The sequence below is a fragment of the Lissotriton helveticus genome, chromosome 11, assembly GCF_964261635.1.
Source record: "Lissotriton helveticus chromosome 11, aLisHel1.1, whole genome shotgun sequence".
NCBI lineage: Eukaryota > Metazoa > Chordata > Amphibia > Caudata > Salamandridae > Lissotriton > Lissotriton helveticus.
The window spans coordinates 11,811,831-11,837,379 of NC_136072.1; the positions used below are offsets into that span (position 1 = coordinate 11,811,831).

The 25,549-nt window shown below is 44.9% G+C and overlaps 1 protein-coding gene across 1 annotated transcript in view; it reads right to left on the reverse strand.

Moving 5' to 3' along the window:
- LOC144791849 (putative cation-transporting ATPase 13A4) overlaps window positions 1–25,549 on the reverse strand; it is a 652,319-nt gene that overhangs the window by 471,089 nt on the left and 155,681 nt on the right. The window contains exon 9 of the mRNA XM_078666632.1: window positions 18,638–18,769. Coding sequence (XP_078522758.1) covers window positions 18,638–18,769 — 132 coding nt within the window. The remainder of the gene's footprint in view (window positions 1–18,637; window positions 18,770–25,549) is intronic.

Sequence of the window (25,549 nt, forward strand, 5' to 3'; positions counted from 1 at the left end):
ATAAACGAACGATTCGGATTGATGATATTGATCAAACAGATACTAGTCTGCAGCAATATGTTGATTTTAATTTAGGTCTGTTCCCATTTGTAGGTGCTGCCTTAAACAGCAGGAAAATACGACGATTAACTAGAGTAGTGGAAGCTGTTACCAATGAAACTGCTGTAGCACTTGGTAATATTACTGAGGAATTGCAAATTGCTAGAATTGTAACTCTTCAGAATCGTATGGTTCTGGACGTTATGTTAGCCGATAGAGGAGGAGCATGTAAAGTCATCGGAAGTAGTTGTTGTGTGTATATACCTGATAATTCGCCTTCTGTCTACGAAGCCATTCTTAAACTGCATAAAATAGCTTCTGATATTCATGAGAAGAATGGTACCTGGACATTTGCGGGATGGTTTTTGGCTCTGTTTTCTGCTTGGGGTTGGAAACTATTGACTATCTTATGTGTTACAATTGCATTGATTTTCACCTGTTGCATATGTATACACTGTGGTCCAATGTTGTGTTCTATGTGCATAACTGCCTGCATCCCGTCCAAACGAAATGCCGTAAAAGCGCAACAATTAGTGGACAAAGAAGTAGCCAATATAATGTGCATAGATATACAAGATGAATGCACAGATTATCCTAGAAGAGCTTATGTCTTTAGCTAACGCTAAAAGGGTTGTCTGTTGTATTATAACATCAATTGAGTTGAGCGTTAGCAAAAGACATCGAGTTCTAGCCATTAACTTGACATTTAGCGGCATCCATTTTGAACTCACGGCAGCCATTTTGTCTGCCACGCGCTGCCTCGTGTCGACCATGTGTGTTGTCCTATCTTTCTGCTCATGGCCTTCGAATCTGCACGGCAACAGTCTAATAATAGCATCTCTGTGTTTTGCCGCTGACCGTTAGGGTCCGCATCTGTTAATGGTTAGCCCTAGATTGGAATGTGTTAGCCGAGACCCCAAGACTGTTGACTCCTCCCACTGATCGATTTTGCTTCTCGGTATTATCTTGTATGGACATAAAATGTGCTCTTGTGCTTTGTACCGCCTTCTTTTGAGCCCTTGTGTGGGTATAAATAAACCATGTGTTCGGTAGCCCTTTGTGCTACTTCTCATAGTGCAGAAGGGTACTGTCTGAACTTTAGCACCACTTCATGAAGTGTAATAAATTCTATGTTTTGCAATTCCAGTTTCCGTGCCAACTTTTTCCTATGGGTCTGAGGACTTCGTGCGCAGAAGGGCGAACCCCTTGCACTAGCGGGCCAGGCTGAGGCCTGCACAACAGCACGCGACAGAGAAGTATTACATATTGGTGTGCTTTAATTACACAGAATGCAGTGATATGGAAATGTTGCGATTCCTTATTTTGCGAGGCAATTTTTCTTTGATACATACCATTAAGCCTAATTGCTTTCGCAAATGAGGAAATTCTGCGAATTTCAGCGTTTGCGATCGAAATTTTGAATGATACATATGGCCTCACATTCTTGCCACAAATTACTGATGATTAATTGCACAATGTTTCTTCTAAACTCATATAATGGTCTGTGAACTAGTTGAGAATTAGACCAACTACCTGTTATAGAAATAATTGTACTTTAATCCAGTTACTCCTGTATATTGCTTGCAATTGATATCTAGGTCTAGGTTTTGACAGCACAGCTGTCAAACAGAGTTCATTCTAACAATATACACAGAGTAGGCTTTGGGTTCATCTCTTTCACCCATGGGTTCCTTGACCAGCCTCTGTAAGCCACTGCTTTGAGACTTTGTCCCTCTCATCGTGTTTAAGCCCAGAGGAGTATTCATCTCTCCTCAAATGACATTGGTTGTTTGGTGATATCCCTCCACCTTAACTCCAATCTGTGTCATGACATGTGGTCATCCCAGCACCGACTCAAAGTCTTTTAATATGGGTGATTTTACTTTATCAAAGGTGAAAAACTATAATTATTTAGGAATTTTATTTAACTAGCTATTCCGCTGGACTCTGCTTTTAACGCTCAGATGTTGGATTTTTAACAGGTATGTTCAGGTACTTTTAGATTCGTCCACGAGCCCAAAAATAAACCAATTTCTGAAATGCTGCGTTTTTATACGAGTAAGTAAATTTCAGCGGGTGTATATGGTGCTGGCCTCTGGGGGTATAATAACGTGGATATCTGACAACAAGCAGAAATGCAAATGCTACTTACCAGTATGCATCTCTTCTTGGCATGCAGAGAGGAAGATTTGTATACTTTTACATTGATCTGGTGTTGGGCTGGGATGTTTACACTTTGTTTTTGTCTTGGAAGAAGTCTTTGTAGTCACGAGGTAGGTGACTCCTCCCTGGGACGACAGTGCGCATGGGCATCGACTCAATCCTTATATTGTTTTTGCTGCGAAGGGTTACAATGGAGTAGTAAGAAGTAGAAAGAGATGTCCATGTGTAATGTATCTAAGTAAGATAGTACTGGAACAGATATAGGTATCTGGGGAGGCGGGTGGGCGTATACGAATCTGCAGCTCTACATGACAGATGCATACTGGTAAGTAGCATTTTACGTTCGAGGCATATGAGCTGCAGATTCTGTTCTTTTGCATTGACTATACAGCAGTTGCCTCCTTAGTGGTGGCTACTGGTATCTGTTGCAGTGGTATGAAAAAGTGTTCTTAACCCCTTCAGCGCTGATGACAAAGCCAGCTCGTCATGGGCGTTACCTGCGCTACGCGGATGACGAGCTGGCTTTGTCATAAACAGCGCATTTTTGAAATTCCAGCGCACAGCGGGAAAACGCGGTAGCGCGGTAGAGGTTAATCTAGCCTGGCTCACACTAGCTTGTTGTTTTGCCTGCACAATAGTGTTTTGTGAAGGTGCATGGTGTATCACAAGTTGCTACTTTGCAGATATCATCTAGGGGAATGTTCCCTAAGGATGCCATGGAAGTCCCTAGTGTTTGTGTGGAATGAGCTTTAGGGGGAAAGGTTTGTGTTGCTTTGATATAGCTTATTTTGATGCACTTAACAATCCACCTTGCAATTCCTGCCTTTGAGATAGGATTGCCTTAATGAGCTGGGGAGAAAGCCACAAAGAGTTGTTTGGTCTTTCTAAAGGATTTCGGGGCACATGCATCTATGGAAATTGCATTCGCAAATGGTTTGAATCGCAAAATTCGGCCGTTTGCGAATGCAATTCCTTTTTTTGGGATGCATTATCATTTTTGTAATTTTCGCAATTTAAGAAATTGCAAAATTGCGATTTCTTAAATTGAGATTGCATTTGAGGAATCTCAAATTGAGATTCCTTAAATGCACTGCATCAAACTTTAAAAATTCGCAAATAAGGGGAGCAAATTACCATGAGGATGAACCTCATGGTAATTTGCGAAAACTTTGAAAAATGCACTTTTGTGCATTTTTCAAAGTTTCATGTTGTGCACACACATGCCCTTAGGGCATGTGTGTGCACAACATATGTGCACAGATTGATTTCAGGGGTGCAACAGGGTGTCCTTTGGACACCCCTGCACCCTTGAAATCGCATTCTCAATTTGCAAATCGCTAATTGCTAATCGCAAATTGAGAATGTCTTCCAATTCATTCCTATGGGCCTCTAGGCCCATAGGAATGAATGGGGAGCTATTCCTTAATTGTGATTCGCAATTTGCGAGTCGCAATTAAGGAATTTTAAGAAATCGCAATTTATTTAGCAATTTCCTCATGCATAGCCATTTGCGATTCCTTATTAGCGATTCCTTATTTTTCGCTAATAAGGAATCGCAAATGGCAATGTTGATGAATGTGGCCCTTTGTCCTTTCAATGTAGTAGAGTATAGCTCTTTTAACGTCTAACGTGTGAAGAGCTCGTTCTGCCACTGAGTCTGGTTGAGGGAAAAACACTGGGAGTTCAACAGACTGGTTAAGATAGAAGGCAGATACGACTTTGGGTAAAAATTTAGGGTTAGTCCTAAGAACCACTTTGTTATTTTGCATTTGTGAAAATGGTTCTTGAATGGTTAATGCCTGGAGTTCACTAACTCTCATGAGAGATGTGATAGCAACCAAAAAAGCTACCTTCCAAGTGAGGAACTGTAGTTTGCATTTGTGGAGAGGTTCAAAAGGGGGACCCATGAGCCTGGTAAGGATCACATTTAGGTTCCACACTGGAGAGTGCGGAACTCTGGGTGGAATTATTCTCATATGTCCTTCCATAAAAGCTTTGATAGTGGGGCATTCTGAACAAAGACTGATGTTGTCTATTTTGAAGATAGGCTGCTATGGCAGCTAGATGTAGCCTAATAGATGTATACGCTAGGTTACATTGTTGTAGATGCAAGAGGTAGCAGATAATATTCTGAATAGAAGCAACTAGTAGATTCATTTTGTTGTTTTTACAATAAATGACAAATCATTTCCATTTTGCCACATAGCATGCTCTGGTGGTAGGGCGTCTAGCTTCTTTAATAATATTCATACAGTCTGGCGGAAGATTTAGGTAGCCAAACTCTAAGACCTCAGGTGCCAGATCGCAAGGTTGAGTTGATTGGGATCTGGATGTCTTATCTCTCCATGGTTCTGAGTGGAAAGCTTGGGTGAGAGACGTAGTTTTTTTATGAGGAACTACTGATAGTTCCAATAGGGCTGTGAACCATGGTTATGAAGCCCATGTTGAAGCTACTAGGATCATTGTGAGGGAATGCTGTTTGAGTTTCCGAACCACTAACAGAATGAGTGGGAGAGGCGGAAAAGCGTAAGCAACTTTTTCTTACCAGTTCATCCATAGCGCATGGCCTTTGGACAATGGGTTTGGAAACCGGGACGCGAAGGTTGGGCATTTTGCGTTTTGGTGTGTGGCGAACAGATCTATTTCTGGGTGGCCCCACATGTGAAAGAATGGAAGAAGAAATTGAGGATGAGTTTCCCATTCGTGGATCTGCTGTGTCTGATGACTGAGCAGATCTGCTATTTGATTGTGTACACCTGGTAGGTATTCCGCCAGGAGATATATGTTTTGCTGAATGGCCCATCTCCATATGCTTTGAGCTAGGTGTGAAAGTTGCAGAGAATGTATTACCCCTGTTTCTGTATGTACTACATTGCTGTCATGTTCTCTGTACGGACAAGGACAGCTTTGCCTAGGAGGTGGAGTTGAAAAGATTGTAATGCTAGGAAGATTGATAACAATTCCAGGTAGTTGATGTGGAATTGTCTTTGTTTGGGGGTCCAAATGCTCTGGATCGTAAGGGTTTGAAGATGAGCTCCCCATCCGGTGAGCGATGAGTCTGCTGTTAGCACTATCTGTAGAACTGGGTCGAGGAACGGTTGACCTTTGGAAAGGTTTTGAGTGTTCCACTACTGCAGAGAGCGATGGGTTCGGGCGTCCACCAAAACCAAATCTGTCAGCTGACCTTGAGCCTGGTGTCATGCCCCGAGTATCGCCCCGATGAGTACACGTACTGCCCCTTTAAGAACAAGCCCCTATAAATCAGACAAGAGCCCTGGGAGTGACGCTTTACGTTCTAGCGTCTAGCTCAGTGTTCCTGTTCCATTCTGTTTCCTGTGCCTGACTTTCGGTTTATGGTCTCTTTCGCTTCGATTGCTACCCGAAGGAAGTTTTCTGTCCTTCGTGTTTTCAGAGAGTTTTCGTTGCTCCCGCTTTCGTTCTCTGTTGGAGCTCGTCTACTCTACCTTCCCTTTCCCTGCTCCACCCGACGGCCGGGCTTGGTCTCCGTCGTCCGGCCGGGCATTTTTCTGCTCCACTCCCTTCCCGTTTGCAGCTCCGCCCGACGGCCGGGCTTGGTCCCCGTCGTCCGGCCGGGCACTTGGTGTTCTGCTCCCACTTCCGTTTGTTGCTCGGCCCGGCGGCCGGGCTTGGTTTCCGCCGTCCGGCCAGGCTACCCTTCCCTACCCTCAAAGACCTGTTTGTTGGCTACTCCGCCTGACGGCCGGGCTTGTTCTCCGTCGTCCGGCCGGGTGGCCTCAGGGCCTCCTTAATTAGGTATTTAGGTTTTGTACACCTCGTACGCCTGCTGGTTGGGATTCCTCAACCATTCGGTGAGCCCTCTTTTTGTGTCCCTTTCAATTCCGTACTTGACTGCTTCTCTGCTGCCCCATCATCATCCATTATTCTGGATCAGCCATATCCTGTACTTGGGGACACTTGCGTGGATTCAATCGGGAGGTGCAAGACATAACAGACTCGTCTAAGAATCACGGTAACAGCGCTGTGCGCTGCTTAATTGTTTATTTAAGGCATTTGATGTTCATTAGTTTCATACATGTGTTTTGTTCTTTAGATATCCATTGCCCTGTGCTGGTGTTGGCATTGAATACTTGTCAAGTGTACTATTGAATACCACTTACATTGGACAGCCTTGTGCATCAAATCCAGTAAGAGAGTTTGTTCATTAGGAATATACAATGTATGTTCATGATGGAAAGAGTGTTATTACTCAATTCTGTTCCATTACTCTAGTTGTAACTCAAGACGAAAACCTCCCCTTCCTGTACATCACTCCTGAACATCAGACAAAACATTGGTGGTATGTTATATTGATATAGAGACCATAAAGTTTATGTATAGTATAAACTGTTGTTAGAAATATATATTTTATTGCAGTTCGATGTCCTCCTGAATTCCACACAGCAGAGTGTCCAATCATCACAGAAGATTACAGTCAAGTCTTCTTTTGTTTCTTCCCCGCCTTTCCTTGTTTTGTCTCCCTGTTTTCCCCTGGCGAGCCTCTCGATACTCTAGTGTTTGATAGAGTCGGAAGGCCGTAGGGGAAGGCTGTGGAATTATCATCGGATTCCTGACGCTCCTGCGGAACCTGCCTGGATACCATTACACCTGGTTCCACTGACGTGCCAAACATTCCTGTAAGGGACGCATTTGGAGTCTTGCATAAGGGACGAGGAGAATGCAGGAGGCCATCATCTCAATTAACTGCATGAACACTTGTGCTAGCAGTGAGTGTTGAGGATGAAATCTTTGGATTAGAGCCTGTATGGCACTTATCCACAGTGGAATGGGATATGCTAGAGCATTTGAAGTGTCTATTGCCGCCCCTGAGTACTCTTCTATGCAGGACGGTTGGAGATGGGATTTGGCGAGGTTTACTGTGAATCCAAAGATGTGAGGCAGCTGAATTCTGTTGTGTGTGTGTTGCACACAACTGCTGTGTGATTTGGCTTTTATAAGCCAGTCGTCCAGATAAGGTAAGACATGAATCTGCTGTCTCCCTACGTTGGCTGCAACTACTGTGAGGCATTTGGTGAGGACTCTGGGTGCTGTAGTGACCCCAAATGGAAGGACTTCGAACTGACAGTGTTGACCATCTACTACAAACCTGAGATATTTCCTGTAAGTGGGGTAAATAGGAATATGGAAATAGGCGTCCTTTAGATCCAGAGTGGAGAGAAAGTTGCCCTGTTGAATTAGTGGGAGCACCTGTTGGAGAATTACCATGTGAAAGTGATCTGACTGAATGTAGAGGTTTAGCGGTCTGAGGTCCAGTATGGGCCTGAGGGAGCCGTCCTTTTTTTGGATTAAGAAATACAGAGAGTAAACCCCTTGGCCTTGATGAGGCAAGGGGACTGGTTTCAGTGCATGTTTTTGTAATAGAGAGAGAACCTCTTGTTTGAGAAGTGTTAGATGTTCCGAGGACATGAGATGCTGTCTGAGAGGAATGTTTGGGGGGGCGGGGTAGAAGTGAGTTCCAGGCAATAACCATACTGTATAATTTACCTTACCCACATGTATATTGTGATGGAATACCAGACTGGTAAGAATTGTGAGAGAGGTAAGAATTGTGAGAGACATCCCCCGACAGTAGTGGGATGATCAGGAGGAAATGCCGGGGAGTCACTGTTCAGTAGAAGGGGAAGTCCGGCTATTGTTGTCTCGATCTCTTCCTTTAATATTGTTGCCTCTGTATCCTCTGCGAAACTATGCTTTCAGGGACGTGTGAGTGGAGCTCTTGTAGGATGAGGAGGGATGTTCTAAACCCATGGTTTTGGAGCCGGCTCGGTAGAAGGAGCATTGAAAAGAGCCTAAAGGGAAGGGAACTGTAAGGCCCCAATAGTCTTAGCAGTTTTGGTATCCTTTGTCATCTTTTCTAGGGAAGTGTTAATTGTGGGGCTGAAAAGATGTTCCTGATTGAACGGTTGATTTAAAATAGTGTGTTTTTTAAAAAGTTTTTATTGAAAATTGGCATATTAGACAACAGAAACATAGCATAACACATGTAGTCAGTGATACTCAGTGTGACAGAACATCAAATACTTCCCAACCCTCATGCAGCATACTCAGTTACAGGAATATCACTTTATCCAACATTATCCCCCTTGTCACCCCGACCCCCTGGCGGTTCACATATCTCCCCCCAGAAGGTGTTCCAGGGTCCCCAAATTTGCGACCACTTCTTCGAGCATCCCCTGGACACATAAATAGGTATCTCAGTCACCTTACACCAGTCATATCAGAGCCCTCCACAGTCGCGCGATATTCCACTTGGCCACCATGAAACCCAACATGACCCATGTCCTCTCCTTAGCAGTAAGATCAGTGGGGCCCCATACATTTAAAAAAATCATTTTGATGTTTCATTGTATCTGTTGTCCCAGTACTTCCTCCATCACTGATACCACCCTGTAAGAACTGGGACCACCAGTCCTCCGGGGGGTAGCTTGGCTCGAGCAGGAAGGCAGCCAGGGGCTTACGTGTAAAACAGCTACTCAACACACGCATCCAATGAGACACGAAGTGGGACGCAATAATGGAGACCACACCAGTAGTTGTGTTTGAAAGTCAAGATCTTTTATATAGGCTTTAGATCAGAGCAGATTAAGCATCAGCAAATCATTAGCATTGCATTAAAGTACCTCATTAAAACATTTCATGAATACCATTCAAAATGCATTTCCTGTAAAAGGGTAACCATTACATTAAGTACTCTCAGTGTAGCAGAAAACTCCAAAGAACACAGCCTGTCGCTGTAAACTATTCAGCAGGCTAAAAGGTAGTTTCATAAACCATGGATTAACCTGTAGGAAGCAATCATAAGCATTTCCTCTTCTAAATATCAACAGTCTTGTGACGAAAATCAAATCATCAAATCATCAGAATAACACTAGAATGAATCAATAAGTATCACAGTCCGGCCCCATCAGGAACTGTAGAAGCCCGCCCCTGCAAGAAATTCAGTACAGTGGAAAAGATCACCATTCCATTAGCAGGCTTGTAAATATGGGCGTAAACATGAACATTACATGCCGGAGCCTGGCAGGCAGAACAATATAGGGGGGAAAGTGTCTGTCCCCAAACCTCCTATTTCTCGAGGCACGTTAAAGGGGGGCCAACGGGGCCCAGTCTCAGTTCACCCCGGGGGAGGGGCGACCTCGGGCCTTACCCGGCCTACCGCCCTCCTCCCTGGGGGTTACCTTGTGCTCTTCGGCCCTCTGGGGCCCTTGCGAAGATTCTGTGTAGGGGAGGGGTCCGCGACCATCCCAGGGCCTCACTCGGCCCGGCGCAGTGCAGGGGCGGCTTCTGGGCACCGGGGCCGGGGCAAGGCCGATATGCGGGGCTGAAAGGAGGGGGCACTTAGGCTCCACGACCCCCTCCGCGATGTCTACGGGCCGACTCGGCAACGGCAACGCTCCGGGGCCGCTCCACCCAATCGCGCCGCCCGCCTCGAGGGCGCGCCTGCCATAGCCAATGGCAGCGCGGCGCCCGGGGGCGGGGCGGAGGAGCTCCCTGGTCACGTGGGGAAGGACAGCTTGGCTTCGGCCTACCGCGGCCTGATGTGCAGAATACGGCAGCCCTCTCCTCACATACGGGGGCCGCCGAGGGGGGTGATTGAAGCTGGCGTGGGTCGCCACACGACGGCAGGGCAGCCGCGCCTCAGGGGTGTCGCGTGGGCGGCGCGAACGCCGCGATGGACACCAGGCCTCCTCAAGTGCCTCGGACGGCACGGCAGCTCCGGGCTGCGGCGGTGAGTGGAGGTATCAACAGCACCTCGTGGCGATGGTGTCAGGCACCGCAGCGCCACTCGTGGGGGTTGAATCAGTTGGCACAGGAGAGCGCTTGGTACTGGGCAAGCCAGCGCTTGGGGGTGATGCTTCTCGGCGCCGGGCAGGGCCACAGGGTACAGCGCCTGGCCAGTTAGTCAGCAGGCAGTGCTGGCAGGAGGGAAGGCAGTCTCACACACAGCGCTGGGCAGGGGAATTGAATATAGCGCTAATGTTCACAGTACAGCAGGGACTGCAGGCAGGATGGGTAGCAAAGCAGTTCAGTCAAGGGGGACAAGTGGGGTAAGGTGGGCCCACGGCAGGCAGGGGGTGAGCAGGGCAGCACGGTCCAGTACCTGGTCGATCCCCCAGCAGTCTCTGGTCATAGGAAAGTAGACTTCTTGGCGCTTGGATGGTTCTGCGCCCTTAGATGTTGGTTTCTTGAAGTTGAAGAGGGGGGAGGTTGAGTTGAAGGCTTGATGAGTTTCTCCTCAGTCACTGCAGATGGAACCTGGGGTTCCCTACCACTGAGCCAGATCAGGGGGCTAGTCTAGGACACCTCACCCAGCTTAAGAGGCAGCACCTTAATCCTGTCACTCCCAGTAGCATAGGTTCCTAACTAGGCCCTCCCGCCTAAAACTCCTGCGTGGGTTCCCCAGGTCAGTGATGCCCCAACTGACTACAAAAAGTTCCCTCCCTTGCTTAAGTATGCCCAGGTCAGGTGACCACTCTCTAAGGCGGCAAAAATCAGGTCCGCCTTTCTTCTGGAAGGTTCCAGGAGCTTCCCCACTCTACCAATGGACAGGGGAGGGGTGGCAGACATTGCAACATTGTATGGGGACCCAGCCAGCTCCTGGCAGCTAGTGTGCTACACTAAAAAGACCACGCTGCAGTATCAGGGGCCAGTGGCAGCCATGTTTGTAGTAGAGAGCACCTGCACCCTAACATGGATTAGCCATGAAAAGGTGCCCGAAGACCTAAGGGCCAACAAAAAGAAGGTGGGAAAAATGAGGCAAGGGCAAAAAAAACACAGGGAAAGACCACCCTAGGGCTGACAGGTCTAACACACCCCCTCCCAGAATTTCTGAGTTATCTCCTATTAAAGTGTATGGATGAAGGTGCCCTCCTGCCCGCAGTGCCTTGTACAACCGCCATCTTGGGGGTATCCCATATGGACCAGTGAGGGTCCAGACAAGTATGTCCTGTGGAGGATTTTTAGCTGAACCAGCCGGAGTCTGGAGGAGATGGCAACTTTGCGGGGAGAAGCCACCGCGGCTTGCCCCTCCTCATCATCTAAGCCGGCAACGTCATGGTCCCATTTATCTCGTATTCATGTCAGGGATCAGTCATATTGTTGATAATCTTCTTGTATATGAGGGATATGGCCTTCTCTGGCAAATCACCATCTAAAACCCTATCCTCTAGAGGGGAGAAATCTGGGAGGGCCGTACCCCTAGGAAGAGTCGAGAGTAGTGCGTTCCTAATTTGGAGATACCTGTACTGTTCAGAGCTGGCCATTTCAAACTCTTGACGTAGTTGGGAGAATGGCATGACTCTCCCGGATCTCCAAAGGTCTCCAATTCTGGAGATACCAATGGTGTCCCATTTGTCGAACCCCAAGGAGCACAACAGCCGACCCAGCTTGTCACAATGCCTGAGCGGCGTGGCTAGAGTAAGCTTGTCCTCCCAATCAACGCTCCTAGTGGCGTCTTTCCATATTTTCACAGCATGCTTAGTCGGTCAGGACAAGACATTTTTCTGAGACTTTGTATACAGTACACCCAAAAACCCGCCCCCGGGAAGGAGCCACCGATCTATCCGAAATGCCTGGTCCTCATGCCGCCTGTAGGTGCATTGGTTAATGGCCCAGTAGTACTTTTTCATGTCTGGGAGTCCGATGCCCCCATCGAACCATCCCAGTGTGAGCTTGTGTGTGGCAATGCAGGGTGGATTACCCTCTCACAGCAGATCCCGCACCGTGCCCTCCAGTTCTTTAAAATATGACGGTGCAACCAGAAGGGGTGTGTTCTGCAACACATACAGGAACCGGGGGGGACATCATCTTGAAGAGAGCTGCCCATCCCAGGAGGGTCAAGGGAGCAATTTCCAATGCTGGACGTCAGCTTTAAAGCACCCTAGTGGCAGCTGGAGGTTGGTGTCATGAAAGTGTGTCAAGTCATGTCAAGATCCCCAGATCCCCAGATATTTAAAGCCATCAATGGCCTCAGTCAGCTGGCAGCCCCGGGGAAGTCAAGGCCTTTGCCCACTAAGGATGTAAAGCGCCAACTTGGACCAGTTGATCTTGTAGCCTGCAAACCGACCAAAAATGTGAAATATGTCCATCACCACATTAAGAGATTTCGCTGGGGTGGCAAGATAGAGCAGGATATCATCTGCGTACAATGACATACGGTCTTCTCAGCCATGTGCCCATTTGAGGCCCCGAATGACGGGGTTTTGACGGATCCACACCTCAAGGGGTACTAAGGCCAAGGCAGAAAGAAGCAGTTATAAGGGCCAACCCTGCCTGGTGCCCTTACCCAGAGAGAAGACAGGGGATTTCCATATATTTACTACCACCTGCGCCAGTGGCTGGCAATATAATAGTTGCACCCACTTAGTAAATTCCGTCCCGAATCCTAGCTTGTGAAGCACTGCAAACATGTAGGGCCATTCAATGGTGTCAAAGGCCGAAGAGGTGTCCAATGACAACACCACAGCGTCTTCATTGATCGTTTCTGCCCTGCAGAGCACTGCGTGCAGTCAGTGGAGGTTAAGAGATGAGTTTCTTGCTGGCATAAACCAGGACTGGTCCGGGTGTATCAAGTTGGGGAGGACATATAACAGACAAATGGCAAGGACTTTGGCAAGGATCTTAGCCTGTCAGTTAAGAAAGTGAGATAGGACTGTAAGAAGAACACAGGTCGGCGGGTTTTCCTGCCTTGTGAATAACAAAAATATTTAAACAACAGAAGAGGGTCAGTGGAATAAGAATAAACCACACAAAGGAGCAAAGAGTTGAAACTGACCTAACTTGGGTTAGTTTAGAAAGCCCTCACTCAACGACCTGGTCGGTGACATGCTTCATCATCGGGCCCCACTAAAGAGGCCGAGTGCCTCTTTAGTGTGCTGCAACGCCAGAAATACTGCGGAGCAGGTTTTTGTGTGAAGGCTTATAGTGAAAGTAAAGATAAAAGTGTCTCAAGTGTATCAAAAAAACTTTATTTATAGATCACTAGGACACGGTTATAAAAATTAGTTTATGTGTCAGGAATTATGTCCACGATTAATTTTATGGTTAATTCCATTTACTTATAAAATCAGTCAACATGTTTCTGCCTCTGAAACGGTGTTAGTTTACCAGGCATTCATCGGGACCTTTAAATGTGCTAAACCCTGGCGGTATGAGCACCCTAAGGCTCACCCTTACCTAGGTGCGTGAAAGTGAAAAAAAGTAAAAAAGTGAAAGTGCAAAGGAGGGGGGTGGGTCAAATGCCCAGTCCCTATTACTCCTGGTTTAGGAGGCTTACCAAAATCAGGTATCTGCACCTGGAAAAGAAAAAAGACACAGACATACATAGAGGACAAAACAAACATTCAGTAGCTGGTCTTGTTCATAAGCATACATCTGTGGTGCTCCATATATGTGGGAGGACAGTGGATGGCAACTACACTCTATGGTTGTCACCAGCCTCTGTACCATATGGGAACTACTATTAAAGTTAGGGAGTGTTGTGATCTACGAGTGGAATAGATCAAGCCAAGTGGCTATGAAGGTTTTAAAAACAGAGGGAGCGACTGCTCCGATTGCAGATCAATGGACCAAAGGTCAGTGATCCGAACGTAACTAACAGTTAATTAAAATTGTCTTACTTGTAAAAGGATTGCGATCTGCACCATGGGTCACGGGAGGGGGGTGGAGGTGTAATTGGCACACCCTAAATGCAGGAAAGAAACGAATTATCAGGTATTTGCCCAAAGGTTACTTATCTCAGCACAGCCGCTGGAATCGTTAGCCCACTCACGCCCTCGACGTGGGGCCCGATGATGAAGCATGTCACCGACCAGGTCGGTGAGTGAGGGCTTTCTAAACTAACCTAAGTCAGGTCAGTTTCAACTCTTTGCTCCTTTGTGTGGTTTATTCTTATTCCACTGACCCTCTTCTGTTGTTTGAGTACCTTGACTGGGGATTAAGAGTGTCTCCTAATTCTCCCTATCTCTCTTTTTGTTATTGCATAACAACAAAATTTGCCATTCCTTGATCCTTGGGAAGAATTCCCACCTCCTTACTCTCTTTATACATGGCAGTGATAAAAGGCTCAGTCAAGCCTGCCGGTAACTTAAATAATTCTACGGGGATCTGTTTAGGGCTCAATGCTTCCCACCCCGCAGATCATGGATGGCCCTCTCTACTTCGGTTACCGTAATATCATGGTCCAAGTCAAGACTTTCCTCCTCCGTTACAACTGGCATCTGGATATCAAGCAGGAGGTAAGAAGCCTCTTCTTCTGAATAGGTCGTACTGGAAGAGTACAGGGAGTGGTAGTATCTACCAAATGGATCTGCGATGTCCTACGGGGCTGTGAGTCTGGAGTGGGAATCAGTGGCAATTTCAGCCACAACGCGGCAAGCCCCCTCTCTGCGGTAAAACCAGGCCAACAACTTTCCTGCCTTATCTCCTACATTGTATCTCCTTCTAAGGGTAGCCCGATATTCCACCTTAGCCGCCTCCGTAGCGCTTGCAGACTAGGCCCCAGGTCATTATAGATATCTACAATGGATAAAGAGGTGGAAAGATGTCCACAACTGTAATGTTAATAGATGAACTACACCCCAGACACACTCTTTCTAGCAGTAGCTGGGTATTTTAATACAACCATTTTGCCACTCGATCTAGATGACAACAATCAAACTGGAGAGGAAGATGTGTTATGGGGCATCCCAAGCTTACAGTTAACACCCGTTACAAGATGGACAGAAGCAGCTTTACAACTTAAAGCTTGGAAAGGGGGCCTCAGGGCAGCAAATAGGAGATCTAAATCAGATAGACATGGGTCCAACACCTATAATAATAATGGCCATCATGCGAGTCGTATTGACTATTTTTTAATTGATCTGAAATTGATGTCTGCTCTCATTGATATGGAAATAATTAAGAGAGTAGAGAATGACCACAATCCATTGAGCTTTGCAATCAAATCCTTTAACAACAGAAAAGGAGCAACTCCTCCCTAACTGACCTCGACCGGAGACTTGCTGCTTTCCAATGATATAAGATGTGTCAAATGGGCAAAGGTAGTGGAAAAGCCAGACATATTGTCATCTATAAGTATAGGTGTGACATCTGCATTGGTGGAGGTAGAGGCGCTTCCACCAAATGCAGAGGCATATGAAATAATGACAATTTTACATAACAAACTTTTCAACACAATAGGAACCTACTTCCTAATATCCCCTCATCAAAAAGGTCAATCACTTTTCGGGCAGCAGCATTGGTATAATAAGGAATGTTGACAAGCATGGAAGCTCCTTGCAGTTGCAATAAAGTCTAAAAATCCACCCTGCATTCAAGAAGCAAGGAAATCACACAAACTCTCCCAGGAGAGAGCTGCTAAAAAAGAACGGGATGAAAATGGATGGCAGGATCTTAAATTGGCATGCTCGGAAAAAGTCTTCAACATTTTTGGCAACTAGTAAAATGTCAGCAATAGCTGCCCCCACAAAATCATATAGCTCCAGATGAATGGATTGAACATTTTGCAAAACAATATGCAGAGGAAGAAGACCAACATGAAGAGCTATTTGTAATCCCCTAGCACTTGGTAGAAGTGAACTTTGCCCCTTAAGATGTAAAAGTCACCCTTGGCCCAGTACGGGGGAAGGTGCCCTGGCCCTGATAGCATCCTGGCTGACTTATTCTTGTACGATAAGGATATATGGTCAAGATATAGACAATTACTTGCCAATGCAATAGCTCGTGGTTCACCTATACCTGATTCCTGGTGGGGTGCCGAGATAATACCCATCTTTAAAAAAGACGATAGATCCTCGCCAAGTAATTGCAGGCCAATAAGCCTAATAGGCTCGATCCAAAAGGTGGTGGCTCGCCTAGCATTGGCAAAAGTCCAGGAATGGATGGCTGCAAATGACATTCTTTCCACTTTACAGGCAGGTTTTTAAGCTTACGTTAGCACCATAGACCAAGTATTTCGCTTCTTGATAATATACTGGCATACTGTCGTGATAGCAAAGGGTAGCATTTATGCTGCCTTTGTTGACCTCAAGTCAGCTTTTGACTTAGTTTCATGCAAGAAAGTTTGGATGCTACTACAGAACCTGGAAATGCCCATGTACCTGCTTTCTTTAATAGTTCGGCTTCACTAAGAACAATTTTGCTCAAGTCTGCTGGGGTGCCCAGGGTAATCTCACTAATTGATTCCAAGTAGCAAGGGGGTACGCCAAGGGTGTGTTATGGCTCCAACACTATTTTCTCTATTTTTGAATGGAGTGTCCCAGTTCTTAGCTACTTATCCAACCGACGCTTCGGTCCTAGCAGGTTCAAAGAATTCTATCTTAATGTTTGCAGACGACATGCTCATAAGTTCAAAACCCCCATGAAGATTGCAACGTGCACTTTCCCGCTCCGAAGACTTCCGTAGGATACAAAGTCCAGTAATTACCACAACTAAAACAAAATGTATGGATATTAATCAGCATCGGTTATTCGGGAGCATCATAAGACTTGACGGCGAGCCGCTAGGACAGACAGATGTTTTTAATTATCTAGGAGTTACTCTAGCCAAGAAATTGAGCTGGAGGCCCCAGATTGAAATTATGGCCCTCAAGCACCATCAACTGGCAGGTGCACTAGCAAAAGAACATAGAACCTCACTCACAAAGCTGATTAGTCTTGTACTACAGATTTAAGATACTAAAGCAGTGGATTCAGTTTGATATGGATCTGGACTCTGGACTTTGCAAACTTGGCACCACTTGTCTTAGCAGGAAATATGTTTCTTTGAAATATCACAAGCCTCCCACTAAGCACCCCTCTCAAACCTCTGCTTAATGATCTAGGTGAAAAATACTTGGAAGATGTTGCAAGATTTCACCCTATTGCATACTAGTGTAGATTGTGGTCCACTCCTGAGTCGTCAAATTATGCTGATGCACTTAGGGATGTCATGGAGGCGGACCACTCACATAAGATCACCCAAGAGTACCTCATTGACAGGAAGGTTCTTAGAATTTGAGCCCACTGCTTGGTATGAGCAAAAATTGGGATATAATAGCGAAGCCCATCGATATCAGATTATACTACCAATTCCGGACAGGTACTCTCTCCACTAAAATCCTTCACTTGCAAGTGGTCCTCCAATGCTGACAACAAATGTCCAATATGTGCCGACCAAATTAAAACATAATCTCAAATTCTATTTCTTTGTCCTGCTTATGGGAGCCCACTGAAATAAATGGCTAAAGCAGATCTGTAAGAATCTGGGCACCAGAAGTAGCAGTACTGCACTGAGAATATTGTGCAGATTCTTCAGCGCAATATGCAACGTCTATTGCTAAGTTTTTGGGATGATGTGGACAAAAGATATAAGATGTAATCTAATCTCTTTTAATGTCAAAATGCTGTGTTATAAGCTAGAAAGACTTACATTAGCCAATAGGGCTATGATGTGGACCCATTTTGTCTGCATGTTGTGATTTGAATTTTAAGTATAATCTTTGTATGATATTTTAGGGGTTTTATTATTTATATTGCTTTTATGACATATATTGTCAAAATAAAGCTCTTTTAACTGACTGATTATGTGAATAAATGTCTGGAGCTGGCCCATATATTCCTAATTTTGCACAGATTTCAACAACTCGTGACATTGAGCCCTATTTGAGGTGAATTTTATCTCCTACACATTGCCATTGGTTATACTTTTTAGACTTTGCACTTAAAATTTGTCTCACGGGGTGCCTGGAATCAGGATTTCTCTTTTTGTGTGTGTGACAATATTTCGATTCAAAGTGCTAGCCATTTCTTGCTTTTCTGTTATTAGTACCAAAGGACAAGATGTAACTTTTTGGTGCCATTGCGTAAGAAAAATGAGTGACAGCATAAGGATGGATTAATTTTCTTGCAGTCCTTAGGCTCACTTGAAATGTCCTGGTCAGTCCTTAATATGAGAAAAATAGACATTCCATATTAGGAGGTGATATCAATTGCAATGGCTGTTTTAAAATGTTGAAGTTTTAGACTGATTTTCCACACTTGTTGCAATTTTCTTAAATGGAATTTTATCAAATAATTGTTACAAAAAATGGTAATTGCACAGGATCTCCGCACAAGATGAAAACATTTTATTCATGTTTCATTATTCTTGTGTGCTTCAGCTTTTATGGCCTTCGGCCAAATAGAGTTTATTTTGACTTGACTAACTCATTGCAAAGGCTACAGGAAGCCCCATCAGACAAGGCAAGGACAGACTATGCACAAGCAGGTGTACTGGCAAGGTCGGAGGGTGAATCTCACACTGTAAACCCTTTTATTGGCACAGGAGAGATGTGAAAATGTGACAGCAATATCTAGTGATCAGAAACCTAAAGAAACCTAACTGTAACACAGAAGAAAATATAAATAATGCTCATACCTGTAAGCATGCCTTCATCCACAATGCAACTCCCGTTGATGAGTACAGCATCACATGGCAAATAAAGCTTGTTTCCAGTCAATATAATCACATCTCCAGGGACTAAATTATGTGATTCCACCTCTTTGTGCTCTGCAAAATAAGAAAACATATTTGTTTACACATTCCTGTTATTAGGGATAGTTCTTAACATGGTGCTGCACTTTTGCAGCTTTTTTAAAATGTGGATGCCTGAGAAAATGTGTTATCTTAAAATGTGAAAAGCAAAACCACTCTGTTAGAATAATTGTTCCAGCTCCTCCTTCATTATATTTCAATGTTTCTCAATTATAACAGATCCAAAACGAGGTAATTTAATGGAGTAAGGATGCCCGAAAGCAGAAAAAGTGAATGACGAAAAATAATTTTCTTGCTAATTGATTCATTTTGTAGAAAATTATTTTGTAAGAATTAATTAAGTTACTAACCCCTTCCATGCTGACGAGCTGAGCTCGTCATGAGTTGCGCCGCTCGCATGCTCATGACGAGCTCAGCTCGTCATATAACGCGGCTTTTCACAAAAAGCCGCACAGCGCAAAAATAGCGGCCGCACGCATGTGGTTAAAGAATAATACAGATTGTTCCAATTTGTAAAACATGTTTATAGAAAACCTGTATTGCAATACAGTGGTTAACAATTTTTCTTAGACAAGCTTACCTAGACAGTGCATTAAGGCCCAAGGTTAGACATAATATTTTTCCAAAATGTATGAATTTTTCTACTTTTCATACCAAAAGATGAAGTTTGGAGGTCTTGAGTGAGGATCTGTAGACTTTGTAATGATCAGTTGGAAACAGAGCCCAATTTAGAGTTTGGATACTATGGGGCCCATTAGGATGGCGGGCGGATTGCCCCCGCCAGGCTGGCGGTAGCCACCACCAGCCTAGCGGGGACAATCCGCCCGCCATCCACACCTAAATTTCCCCCCGCCATATTAGGATGGTGGGGGGACCAGGGCGGACGGAAAGACTGTCCGCCGCTTTTCCGCCCCGGTCGCCTTGCGGCCGGGGCAGAAAAGGTTGAATATGGTGGTGGTGTCTATCACACACCGCCAGCCATATTTGCAGGGGCATGTACAAATGCCTTTGCATGGCGGAAAAGCCACCACGGAAAGGCATTCAGAGACACCCTGCAGGGGCACGTTATGGGCCCCCAGGGACTCCTCGGAGGTGGGGGGTGTACATGGGGGGTACCTATGGTACCCCCCAGCATTACAAAGTACAACGTGGCAGGCACTGAGCGGTGCCTGTCACGTTGTGCTTTGTAATGCATTGCATGTATCTACAGCATTGCGGCGGGCGGCGGGCGGTGAATTCAGCACCGCCCGCCGCAATGCTGAAGATTCAGGATGTGCTCGCCACTGTGGCGGGCGCATCCCAATGCCCGCCACGGGGCCCCCGCCCTTATGGCGGGCGGTCCCTAAACACGACAGGATGACGGGCGGACAAAGTCCGCCCCTCATCCTAATGGGCCCCTTAACGTTGAATATGACCCAAAAAAAATCACAAATTCAGTGAAACTAACCAAAGGATAAAGTGACTCTATAGTTAAGTATGGTAATAAAATCATAACTTATGTTAATAAAAACCCAGACATTCACGGAAAAAAACAAAGGTTAAGGTAACATAATAGTTAGGTGTTGAAATGAGACCAGAGCTAACTTTTAAAAACAATTAAAACACTGAAATTCACCAGTTATAGTTTAGTGAATTAATTACAATTTTCACCCCATCGTTCAATGTTTTTGACCTCACACATTATAGCACTAATGGCATGTTTAATGACATTAATGATGACATGATCGATGGAACTTAAAGTGGGGTTCTAAGCATGGCTCTAAGATTGTATACTTTTGTGGTCATCTCAGGAATGTGGCTGATAATGTTAGCACTTGTCTGTGAGCCCTGGTCAAGCAGAAACCATAATCCTAGTCAGGGCAGGGGCAGGCAAACCCTAAATTAACCTGTGCTCACCCTCTGGAAGCTTGGCACAGAGCAGCCAGGCTTAAGTTAGAGTAAGTGTGAATAGAATTTGTGCATCACCTCAAAAAGTAAAAATGGGAAAACACCACACAAAATGATTCCACACAAGGTTAGAAAAATAGCTCTGATTTAAATAAATACAAATAAAGCCAGAGCAAAAACAAATACAATTAGATAGAGATTTGTAAAGTTTATAGTGACAAATAGGGTCAAGAAGCAACTGTGCTATTGGGGATATCTGGTTGCACTGGCCCAGGACAAAGTCACAAGTTCAGGCCAACCACAATGGAGCAGGGCCAGCCACAGAGACCCAGTTAGGCCCACTGGGCAAAATATATTAAATCCAGGCAGTGGGGCATTGCGTGGATCTAGGTTGAAGAAGCATTGCACAGCCAAGGCGATGTCTCAGTTTCGAGAAGCAGCGAAGCTGTAATGCAAGATTATGTTGTGTTGGTATCAAGAATCCCATCGACGGGGCTTAAGATGCAAAGTCCGGTGTTAAGAATGCGATGCGCAGCTGAGGGAATGCATCAGCTCTGACGAGTGGTGAAGCTGCGTTTGGCATTTCGGCATCCTTATCGACACTGCCGTCAACCGGAGATGCTAGGAGGTGTACAGGGGGAAGCGTCGCACAGTGCTGGTTCTGAAGGGGATGTGTTAGTCCCAAGATGCCGGAGATGGTGGTTATGCAAGTCTTTATACAATGGGTCCAATCAGCAGCGATGTTGTGGTTCTGTTCAACGATGCACTGCTCAGCCAATGAGAGGTGTCAGTTCTGCTCAGAGATGCATCTCTTAGCAGTGAAGATGTGTTGGATCCACTGGCAAGGACCTTTGGCCCACTTCCAAGGGTCCAGAACTAGGTTGGCACCACTTGGCAAGGTGGACTCACATATAAAAGATTACAGGTGCAGGGGTTGGAAGCCTGTTCTGTCCTTGAGGATTCAGATAAGGAGGCCAACCAGCTAGCCCTTGAAGTCACTCTGGGTTCTGGGCTCATGAGATGCAGACCCAGTCAATCTCACCTAGGCAAGAGGACAGCAGGCAGCATATCAGTAAAGCAAAAACAGGAGAGTGGCAGTCATTTCAGCAGCTCAGCAGCCCTTCTTCCTGGCAGAGTATCTACAGGTCCAGAAGTGTACTCATACATAGGAGCCAGAAGTCCATTACTTATACCTAGTGATGCCTTTGAAGTGGGGAAACTTCAAAGACATGCCTTTTAAGTGGAAAAAATCTATGCCCTTCCTGTCCTGGCTCCAGACTCACTACAGGGGCAGCCCTGTGTGAGGGCAGGACACGGCCAATTCAGTTGTGATGCTATGCCCACCACCTCCCTCCAGTCCTGCCAGAGATGGCTCATTGAGACACATCTAAGCTCCCATTGAACTTTCTAAAAGTGGCATTTAAAATAGGATTTTAAATTCGATTTCAGAGACACAAAAACCGACTCAGTTGTAGCCTCCCATTTGGATATTACATTTATAAGCTATAATAAGTTCATCCCAATGTTACTCTATGGGAGAGAGAGTTCTTACAGCAGTGAAAAACTAATTTGAGATTTTTTCACTACCAGAACAAATAAATCTTAAAAGTACCTGTCCTGACTTTTAAATACACTGCATCATGCCCTTTGAGTTCTCCAGAGCCTACCTTGGGGGTGACTTATATGTATAAAAAGGGAAGGTTAGGGCCTGGCAAAAACTTTATTTTGACAGGTTGATATGGCAGATCAAACTGCATAAACAGGCTCTGAAATGGCCGTCCTGAGACATGGTTAAAGGGCTACTTAAGTGGGTAGCCCAATCAGTACTGCAGGCTCACTAGTAGCATTTAATTTATAGGCCCAGCCTACATGTATTATCAGTTTACTTGGAACTTATAAGCACATTAAATATGGCAATTGGGGATGAATCAATATTATCATGTATAGGGGAGGGAGCACAAGATCCTTTGCAGGGGTTAGCAGTGGTAAAGTGTGCAGAGTCCCAATACCAGCACAATTGAGGTTAGCAAAGTGTAGGAGGAAGGCAGAATGTTTGTGGGTAATCCACCCTAAGGTTGACAGGTCTAAAAGTCTGTGAGAAGCAAGAGTGAGACTATAAGTATCGAAGATTAGGTGTGATTAATCAAGGCATCGTCCACATGTCTAAGTTACTAACATGAGATCTTCTTTATTCTTTGCTTCGGACTGAGCCACAAAGAAATATAACCAACATAAAGAGCTGTTGCAAAATAGAAAATAATTTTGAAACTGTCAAAAGTACTTTAACCTTAAATGTAGATAGCACTAGAGTCCACCATTAATGTGTAACGTCACCCACATTGACGTTGAGCTGTCTCACAATTGTCAATTACAGAGATTCCACCAAACTAAGCCGGCACTCTGATGATCTTCTTGAATCACCTCATGAAGACTGAGGCAGCAATGAAATAAGCCAATAAACGGTGGATCTAATCCATCTAGACAAAGTCTCAGCTGAAGATTTTCTTCCTGGACATGTCCAATGTTCAGAGATATGATCTAGCTTGTAGTAAACCTCTGCTCTCTAGAGATATGCAAGTTACCCCGGAGGTAAACCTAAAAGTGCCACATATCTTCGTCTATGGACAGTGCTGCGGAACAAATGCTTAAAAAACACAGCTCCAGCGGCGTATCAAGAGGGTCTTAGGACTAAATGTTGCATCAATCCTCAATATCACTGCATGCTGTCTACCAAAAACGGACTCCCTATGTTACATGAAGCTTACATTTTCCAAGTGCTTAGCCAATGTTTCTGTGACTAGAAAGACAGGTTGTTTCAGTGGTCATGAATGTCTGGAAGGATCATTAATATCAGCGTTTAATCAGTGGCAATCATTCAATATTTGCAGGTTTGTAAGCTTTCTCAAGGTAGCCTGGCCATCAATGTTTCCTCTTCCAGAACCCCATCTCGTGACTCCTATAGGTACTCAGAATAACTGGACTGCTTTGCCTTTTAATATCCTCTCCTAACTCCCTTGAAAGCCTCAACCTCGAAGAACTTCCAGCTCAACGTCCATACTGATCAGGCCATTAACTTGGGGGGGATCACTTTTTTTGGGTGTCTCTATGCTGGCATGACTGCCAGCTGAACCAGCGATGGAAATTACTAACTTCATAGCCAGCATGGAACCATCAAGACAATCTATGCTGCCACATTGTCCATCAGCCTGACCAGAACTCAGTATCTGTGGACAGGGAGTGAAACCATAGAGGAGACACCTGCCAAGACAAAGTCCATGTGTTTTGTCCTCATAAACCGCATGGACTGGAAATCTGGTGCAAAAGGCCAGAACATGGGCATTGAGTGTAAAGGCAAACAAATCAGCAACTAATATGTTGAAAGACATGAATCATTCTAAAAATCTCTCAGTTCAAGACTTGATATAATAGTAAGGGACAAACTTGACTTAACTAGCCACTTCCGTGGCGAAGGTGCATATTCAGCCAACAGCAAAGACTTTGTGCTACTGGTGCTAATAACCAGGATATGCTTCATCTCTGCAAATGTACATACACACAGACCTGTTTTATCTTTATGTTAGTCCTCCCCATTACCACTTTTTATTGTACCTTCAAAGCAAAAGCCTGAAGGCTGTGGGATATCGTTGCAAATTACTTCCTATTGGAGAAATTATTTAAATTTGTTTCTCTTCCCAGGGCCTACTGATAAACCCATGAGCTATATCCTATCCAGATCTACCAATATGATTTAGCCAAAGCTGGAGGTGTGCCCTGTCTTTCAGCAGAATCCATATTCTTGGAGAGGACAAATCTTTACTCCTGTCAAAGCCCCATCACTAGAAAGATAGCATGTACACACATTTTGTCAGAGTAAAGAATCAGCAACCCTTTTGGTATACTACATGGTCATCTTGCTGGAGCTGATGAATGGATCGTATCTGGATCAGACAATCCTTAAATTGGGAAATGTAGATATTCCCTCCCAATACAAAAGGCAACTAGTCAATGCACTACTTTTGTAAAAACTCTGGAACTTGGTTCATGACCTATCTCTAGACTGGAGAGAGTTGGTAATGCTTGTCCCTAACCACACACCTGTGGGATTTTTGATGTTACATATTGGAACATGGAGCTAAGTATATTTCAAATATCAAGAAGGTAAACATGGTCTTTCTAATCAGTGTGATGACAAAGCTTCCATCTAGTATTACATCTCATCTTCTCCTGGCAGAGGAAAGAGGAGGTTTCATGTTATGTAAATGTGTCTTTCTTTTTTGTTCATAGTTTGTATATGCCTCCTGCACAACTGGCCTTACTCATGCTTCAGACATTTGCAAGGGTCTCTGAAGAGACAAATTGTCAGGGATCCGGTCATGCTTCCTTCGCCGATGTGGCAAAAATAAGGAAAAGGAATTCGAGGATGAAGAACATGAATATCATTTTGTGCCCTTGCATGTATTCACTCAAAGTATGAGTCGGCCAGTGCTCTACTGCAGTGCCTTATATTGTGCTATATCTAATGAAAAATTACCCCCGCGCGAACGGGTTCAAAGAATCTCCAATCTGTCTATGATGAAAACATTGATATGGAACAATCCAAAGTCAACTTCGGGCATACTTTAAAACCTTTCTGTGGATGGAGAGGAGTGCGGTACTCATCATGAAGTTATATATCTCAGCTTACAGAACCTCTGAATAACTTGCAATAATCCAGTTATGGACAGACCCCTTGTGATAAATCAGATCAAGGAACCACATTTCAAAGACTGATTTAATATGTCATATTGTGCACCAAGAGTGCACCACAATCACTTTAAGGCGGCGAACACTAGCATGAAAGTGTCTATGTGGAAGGAACCGCTCTCCACAGTGAAGAGTGAGGACAGGGTAGTATCACACTTATCTCGG